Here is an 8,122-nt window from a genome sequence, read left to right as displayed (position 1 = left end):
AACCCTTGACCTTGGTGTTATACCACCATGCTCTAATCAACTGAGCTAATTGGCCAGCCTCCTAGTTACATTACTTCTAAACAAAATAATTTGAGCAAAACTGTAAGGCTAACATCAACACTTATCCCTTCTAATTTCTTTAATCTTGGAAAACTATCTTATTTGAATAAAATGTATCTTAGGAAGATACCTGCTTCGAGGGTTTATTACTCATTTTATAACCAAGAGACACTATACGTGAGACTTAAGTAAATGAAAAGGTGTCACTTCAAATAGGGAAGAAATGGATTGTTCACCAAATGATCTTGGGACAACTGGATAGCCACTCAGAAAAAAAGTGAAGTTGGAGCCTAAATCATACTTTTTACCTCACAATATATTGGAGTTAAATGTTAAAATTTTTTTTTTTTTTTTTTACTGCACTACAAGTGTACTCATGGAGTGGAGTAGGTCTAATATTATGCAGTCCTTACAGAGAATAACAGTTCTATATGGATTGACTTTTGAAAATCTCTATGGATGTTGTGGGGGCAGGTGGGGAAAGCAAAGTTTTGTAAGGGGAAAAAAAAAAGCCTCAGCAATTCCATTTCTAGAACTTTATCCTACAAATACATTGGACCGGATTGATGGCACATGGGCTTCAAAATAAAGGAGCTGAATTATATCAGTCTGGTTTTGTTTCTATACCAAATATAGTTTACATACCAAACTATTATAAAACAATAGTTTTACAACTTCAGGAAGGTGGCTGTGAATGCTTCAGAAATGGAATATTTTCCCTACAGGTATGGCGAAAGTCTTTTTCAACGATCTTATGTAATTCTCAAGTTGTTTAAAGTCCATTCCTAGAGCCAAATTCAGTGGCCATATTGATATCACTGTCTCCTCTCTTCCCTGAGCCTTCAATGGCCAAATCCTTACTTCCCAGTTCCTTTATAACTATTTGCTGTTGGAGTGAAAAACTATGTATTTTAAAATAGGATGCTGAAGACACAAGAAAAACTGCTCAATATCACTCAGTATCAGGGAAATGCAAATCAAAACCACATTGAGATATCATCTCACCCCAGTAAGACTGGCTATTATCAAAAGACAAAATAACAAATGCTGGTGAGGATGCAGAGAAAGGGGAACCCTCCTACACTGTAGGTGGGATCGTTAATTAGCACAGCCATTATGGAAAACGGTATGGAGGTTCCTCAAACAACTGTAGATAGAACTGCCATACAACCCTGCAATTCCACTGCTGGGTATATACCGAAAGGAGTGGAAATCATCATGCTGAAGGAATACACGCACCCCCATGTTTACTCAGCTCTTTTTACAATAGCCAAGAGTTGGAATCAACTTAAACGGCCATCGTTGGATGACTGGATAAGGAAAATGTGGTATATATACACAATGGAATACTACTTAGCCATAAAAAAGAATGAAATAGTGCCATTCACAGCAGCACAGATGGACTTTTAAAAAAATTTTAACTTCTCAATATACATTGTAGCTGATTTTCGTGTCCCTTTACCCGTTCCTCTTTCCCCCCTTCCTCCCCCACCCCCCAACATCATATTGATTCACTTAACAAGTTCAGGGAACTGTTGTGATTGTTCTGTCTTCTTCCCCCCGACCCTTTATTTGTTTGTATATTTATTTATTTTTAGCTCCCACAAATAAGTGAGAACATGTAATATTTCTCTTTCTGTGCCTGACTTGTTTCGCTTAATATAATTTTCTCTAAGTCCATCCATGTTGTTGCGAATGGTAGTACTTCATTCTTTTTTTATAGCAGAGTAGTAGTCCGTTGTGTAGATATACCACATTTTCTGTATCCACTCATCTGATGATGGACACTTGGGCTGGTTCCAACTCCTGGCTATTGTAAACAGCACTGCAATAAACATGGGAGTACAGGTATCCCCTCAGCATGATGATTTTCATTCCTCTGGGTATATTCCCAGCAGTGGAATAGCTGGGTCATATGGTAGATCTATCTGTAATTGTTTGGGGAACCTCCATACCATTTTCCATAAAGGCTGCACCATTTTGCAGTCCCACCAAAAGTTTATGAGAGTTCCTTTTTCTCTGCAACCTTGTCAGCATTTATCATTCTCAGTCTTTTGGATATTAGCCATCCTAACTAGAGTGAGATGGTATCTCAAAGTGGTTTTTATTTACATTTCCCGAATGCTGAGTGATGTTGAGCATTTCTTTATGTGTCTGTTGGCCATTTGTATATCTTCTTTTGAGAAATGCCTATTCAGCTCCTTTGCCCATTTTTTAATTGGGTTGTTTTTTTTGCTGTAAAGTTGTTTGAGTTCCTTGTATATTCTGGCTATTATTCCTTTGTCAGATGTATACTTTGTAAATATTTTCCCCCACTCTGTTGGTTGTCTTTTAACTCTGTTGATTGTTTCTTTTGCTGTGCAGAAGCATTTTTGTTTGATATAATCCCATTTGTCTATTTCTCCTTTGGTTGCCTGTGCTTTTGGAGTCATATTCATGAAGTCTAAAAATCACGTTAAGTGAAATAAGCCAGGCACAGAAGGAGAAATATTGCATGTACTAACTCATAAGTGGGAGCTAGAAAATAAATAAAGAAAAAAAAAGAAAAGAAAAAAAGAAAGATACAATAATATGCTGAACTTTCAAAAGGAGAAAACAGAACTGAGGTTACCAGAGGTGGGAAAGGAAGAGGGGGGAGGGTGGTAAAGGGCCACAAAAAACAATTACATTATATAATGCTGAATATATTAATTATCCTGATTTGAGCATCACATATTGCACAAAGATAATGATATATAACTCTGTACCCCACAAATACGTACAATCAACTATGTTACAATAGAATAAATAAATAAAATATAATAGCATGTTGGGTTGGTTGGTTAGCTCAGTTAGAGAGCAGTGTTATAACACCAAGGTCAAGGGTACGGATCACCTTACTGGCCAGCCACCAAAACAAATAAATGAGTAAGTAAATAAATAAATAAAAATAAAATAGGATGTTAAGAAAGAGCAAACATTCTTTGGAATACACGAGAGACACATTATGCAATACCTCTTAGTCTTAAGATTACATTCATTCCTTGATGAGGTACCACTTTGGCAAGAAAGCTAGGGACAGAAGAATGGGAAAACTGAAGAGAAGACTGGAAAGGAGTCTCTGACATTCAGGACTCCTATTTTATTATTTTATCTAAGTCTAGTTCTAGGTAACACAGAATTTTACCCAGCTCACACTTGAACTACCTGAGTGAACTAAGTTCACTAAGTTGAAGAGGTTGTGAGATGTTTGTACCATTCTAAAAAAGCAGAAAGGGAAAGGTAGGAGGGAGAAAAGAGAAGTGAAAGAAAAGATTGGGAGAGAGAAGGAGGAAGGAAAGATATACGGATTTTTAAAAAGCAATTCTTTCCCAAACAGAAAAGGTTAGGGTTAGAAAAGGTTAATCAAGACTGACACACGAGAAATATAGTTATTGCTATTACAGAATCAAATAAATTTATTCTCCTGTATTTGGAGGCTAGACTCAAAAAAGATGTACTTTGTTCTCTCTTTCTTAGGCTGGGTACATGACAGGGATGCAAGAACATCACAATCTTTTCTACTTAATCTCATGCCTTATAGAAAACAAAGGGATTGTAATCTGGGGCGTTCCTGATGAATTCTGAGATTGCATCCCAATTTATCTTACTCCAGATACTGGCAGAGTCGATCATTGACTCCATCCAGCCTATTTAACTCCTGGGAAAAGGAAACAGGTGACAACTACCTCTAGAACATCCGATGAGATTTGTTCTCAGTGGAACTTTCATAAAGATCTTGGGGATCTTGGGGAAAGCACCAAAGTATAGCACAAAAATGGAATAATGTTATTAAAATAATTTCCCTATGTATTAAGTATGGAATAGAGAAAAAAGTACAGAGCAGAGTCAGAAGATTTGGGCCAAAATCATGAGCCTGCTGTTTAGTAAGTGTGCAAACTGCTAACCAAGCATTTAACCTCTAAACTGAAGGGTCCTAATCTGTAAAATAGGGATGAATTGTATTGAAAACAATACTATGAATTCCAACTACCTCACATTATAAACTATAGAATATTTTACAAGTTACACTCACGTGCACTTATGCCCTTTGTTACAGAGTCTAGTCTTATTTTAGGTATAAGGTCTAATAGATTTGGCTGTCTAGTTTCTCAGAAGTAGCAGAGTAGGACCGGTAAGGTGATGTTTCTAGATGGTGGCTGGCACCCTAACATTAATCAATGATATCTGAGAACCAATCTGCCTTTTAGTTTTCTGCTTATTCCTTAGCTGACATAAACATGCAAAAAGCAATCTAGAATAATAACAGCAACAACAATAATAGCAGCAGCAGCCAACACAAAGTATTTACTATGAGCCAAGCATTGTTTTAAGTTCTATTATCTGTAAATAAGGAGCATATAATGTATCTATGATATTAAAGTCTAGAAAAGAGTATTTGGTGTTCTACAATCTTCATGAAAAAGAAGTCAGTGTTTGAGATTGATCCTTACATCAGTCTACGAGGCAAATACATTATTACCTTCATTACACACAGCTAATTGATGAAAGCCCTGAGATTTGAACCCAAGTATTCCAGCTCAGAGTCAGTATTACTGACTGGTAGAGATTTTCTTTTTTAAATTTATTTTTATTTATTTATTTATTTATTTATTAAATTTATTTTTAATTGTGCATATTTGTGGGAAACAGTGTGCTGTTCCAATACATGCATATATTGTACAATGACTCGCTTAAGGTAGACAGCATATCCATCACCTAAACATTTATCTTTTCTTTGTGGTGATTACATTCAAGATCCTCTTTTCTAGCTATTTAGAAATATAAAATATTGTTAGCTATAGTCGGCCTAGAACAACAGACTTATTCTTCCTATCCACCTGTAACTTTGTACCTGTTAATCCACTCTTTCTCTCTCCCCCTAACCCACTTTCCTTCCCAGCCTCTTGTAACCATTATTCTACCTGGAGACAGGGATTGAATCCAGGAAATCTGGTTCTAGAGCTGGTATCTTTACTTATTACTCTTTCAAGCTTCTTTAAAAGTTTATGATACGGGCCGGCCCGGTGGCGCACTGGATAGTGCGCCGCTTGGGAAGCGCGGCGGCGCTCCTGCCCGAGGGTTCGGATCCCACATACAGACCGGTTCCTGTTCACTGGCTGAGCAAGGCACGGGCGCAACACCGAGGGTTGCGATCCCGTTTCCGGTCCCGGTCTGGTACGGGGGCGACACTGAGGGTTGCGATCCGTTGCCGGACACGGAAAAAGACAAAAAATAAAATAAAATAAAATAAAAAAATAAAAGTTTATGATACCCTGGAAATACTATTATTATTATCATTATTTTGTGGCTGGTTGGTGCAGGCTGAACCTTGGTGTTATCAGGATTACACTCTAACCAACTGAGCTAAAGGGCCAGCCCTTGGAGATCCTTTTAGATACCATTATATAATAGTATTATACAATACTATATGATAGTGTTACTGGTTTCTAAAAGGTTAAAAGTTTCAATTTTCTGGAAAACTCACTTTGGAAATCCTTACTCACATGACAAATTAGTTGTGACTCTATTTTCTAGCAGGTGTTGATCAAAAAAGGCACTGCAGATGTTCAATGGAGTAATCATAATCCAAACTAAATGCATTTCTTAACTTCCTATTTAGGTTCCTTCAATTAATCCTTCATCTGTAGCTGTAAGACACTAAGTTACAGACTTTGAACAAATTTGGGCCAATCCAGATTGTAGGAAGCAGACTGCAAACAGCAAATGGCCTTGCTGAAAAGTAGATGTAGATGCTAATCACAGCACAAATCTCACAGGCTTTCTGTGAAGGTGTGGTTGAAAAAACTAACATGAGAACTAACAGTTCTCACTTCTCAACAATCCTAATAGCCATCTTTGAAAGAGATAACAGCAGCCTACACCGTGAAAATATTGCTTTAAATCTCTGACATAATACCTGTTTTCTCATCAATGTATCATACTAACTTGCTAATTCCCAGAGTATAAAAATTCTTAGTGAATGTTGACCATAGTCCAGAATAACTATGTATGTACTGTATCACTGCATGAATCGTGTTTGTGTACTGAGCACTGTTCTAATCAGATGTTTCAAATTTACTAAAGATACATTTATAAATCTACATCAATACCCTTAAGTGAAAGAATGAACAATTTGCCACAAATGGCAAGTTGAAAGTATTCGTTGGCTTATGGTGTCTACCCACATGCAAAATTAGTTGAAAAGCAAAACAAGCAAATCATTTCAATCATTTTAATTTTTTCACTGCACTTGGTGCATTTTAAAAAATGAAACCTGTCTAGATGTTTTAGCACGTTTTGAATAATAACATTGATATTAATTTTATTTTTAAAAATTACAAAAGCAGTATATACTTTTTGAAACACACTTCCACAAGGTAAAGATATGTTGTGTAAAAAGTTAGTTCCCATCCCACTTCTGGCTTTTTGACATTCAAAAATTTTAAATAGAAATGAAGAGATATAGAAGTATGAAAAAGAAATATACCTACTATAACAAAATGTACTACTACTACTTTTAATATTGTCATTAACATTACTAGGGAATTTCCTGGACACAATCCCATAGGCACTATAGTCAATGTGCAAGCTAAAATGTCTCTTTATCTTCTAGTTTACATGGCTATAAAATTCTAGATCTAGGCAAGAACCAGGATTCTGCACACAAACATCACCAGAAATAACAGATCTATTCAGGCATGATGACTGGGGCTCATGTCTACTCAATATGAGAAAAGATGTGTTATGGTCTGCCAACAGAAACTGTAAATGCTAGTTCAACACTTTCACACTGTTTTCTCTCTTTAGTAGAGTTTCCAAAGCAACATTATAAGACATTTTTAAAGGCTGTTCTATTATCTGTAAACAAGAAGCAAACAATGTATCCATGAATGTTAAATCTATAAAAAAAAAATTGTTGTTCTACAATCTTCAAGAGAAAGTGTCTTCATTTAAGTTTATTTGAATATACGCAGTATACTGATAATATAGACTCTATTTACAAAAGATATAATTACTAATCCTGAGTCATTTTAGTGCAAAGCTGCAGATAATGTCTGATTTCAATCCGAATCTTAGTATTTCTCTACTTTCTCCTTTGTCACCATTGAATCAAAGCCTTTTAAAAGCTAAGGTTATATTAGTAACTTTCAAATAGGGTCCCATTTGCAGCCACTTACAAAAAATACAAAATGTTACAATTATATCTTTCTGAAGGCTAATTTAGACATAAAAAGGATGGCTTAACAAACAAGAAGAGTAAATGCTGTGCATAACGTCATAGAGCTTGCAGAACATATTTATTCTAGGCGACATCATCTTTTAACTGACTCAAATGTATTTTTCTCTTTAAGTAGGAGGCAAAGACGGTGAGGGTGGCTGAATAATCTGTTTTGACAAGGCGCCGAGAGGAAAAAATCCACAGGCTGTTCTACCGTAAGACTAGAGCTTTGTTGGGTTTCTGACTTGTGGAGACTTGTTCACAAGACAACGTTTTTTACATTTTGGAGACTTCCATTTAAATGACTGAGGCAGCTGTCTCTCCCAGCTCGGCATTTCTGCCCGGGCACGACTCCAGACAGAAAGGGTCTCCCCACCCACCACAGGCCGCCCCCTCACCCGGGGGGCGCGGGAAGGCCGAAACGCCCCCGCCGGGACAGGGCTACTGGCCGGGCCGCTGCTCCGGGGGCGCTCGCCGTCCCCGTGCAGCGTTTTCGGATGTTGTTAGGGTGCGAGTGTGCGGAGGCGACGCGACCTCCGTGTAGCACAGGCAGCTCGGCCCGGTGCCCGCCCGCCCCCGGCCCATCACCCAGGTACCTCGTCCTGGCCACTGCCCCCGGCACACTGCTTGCAGCCCAGCAGCTCTGAGACGGCCAGCGAAGCTGTGTACGCCTCGTTCGCGGCGGCGGCCAGGCGCATGTTAGCGCGGGGACGCCTGCGGACGCGGAGGAGGGGAGCGCTGGGCCGCCGGCCGTGGATGTGGGCTGCAGCGCCTCAGTCAGCGCGGATGGCGGGAGGCGGGGCGGCGCCGACAAACAAGCCG

At 38.4% G+C, this 8,122-nt stretch overlaps 1 protein-coding gene across 3 annotated transcripts in view; it reads right to left on the bottom strand.

Moving 5' to 3' along the window:
- SESN1 (sestrin 1) overlaps window positions 1-8,122 on the bottom strand; it is a 103,780-nt gene that overhangs the window by 14,896 nt on the left and 80,762 nt on the right. Inside the window, exon 1 of one of the 3 annotated variants that reach the window (XM_008577251.1) lies at window positions 7,897-8,091. The exons of the other annotated variants lie outside the window; for them this stretch is intronic. Within the exon in view, the coding sequence (XP_008575473.1) occupies window positions 7,897-7,998 (102 nt within the window). The 5' untranslated portion in view covers window positions 7,999-8,091. Of the gene's footprint in view, window positions 1-7,896; window positions 8,092-8,122 lie in introns of those variants that run through there. 3 annotated transcript variants of the gene reach the window in all.

This window comes from Galeopterus variegatus, unplaced genomic scaffold (assembly GCF_000696425.1).
Source record: "Galeopterus variegatus unplaced genomic scaffold, G_variegatus-3.0.2 Scaffold1469, whole genome shotgun sequence".
NCBI classification, from domain to species: Eukaryota; Metazoa; Chordata; class Mammalia; order Dermoptera; family Cynocephalidae; genus Galeopterus; species Galeopterus variegatus.
Note: the sequence above shows the minus strand (reverse complement) of the source record. Positions and strands in the feature narration are given on the sequence as shown.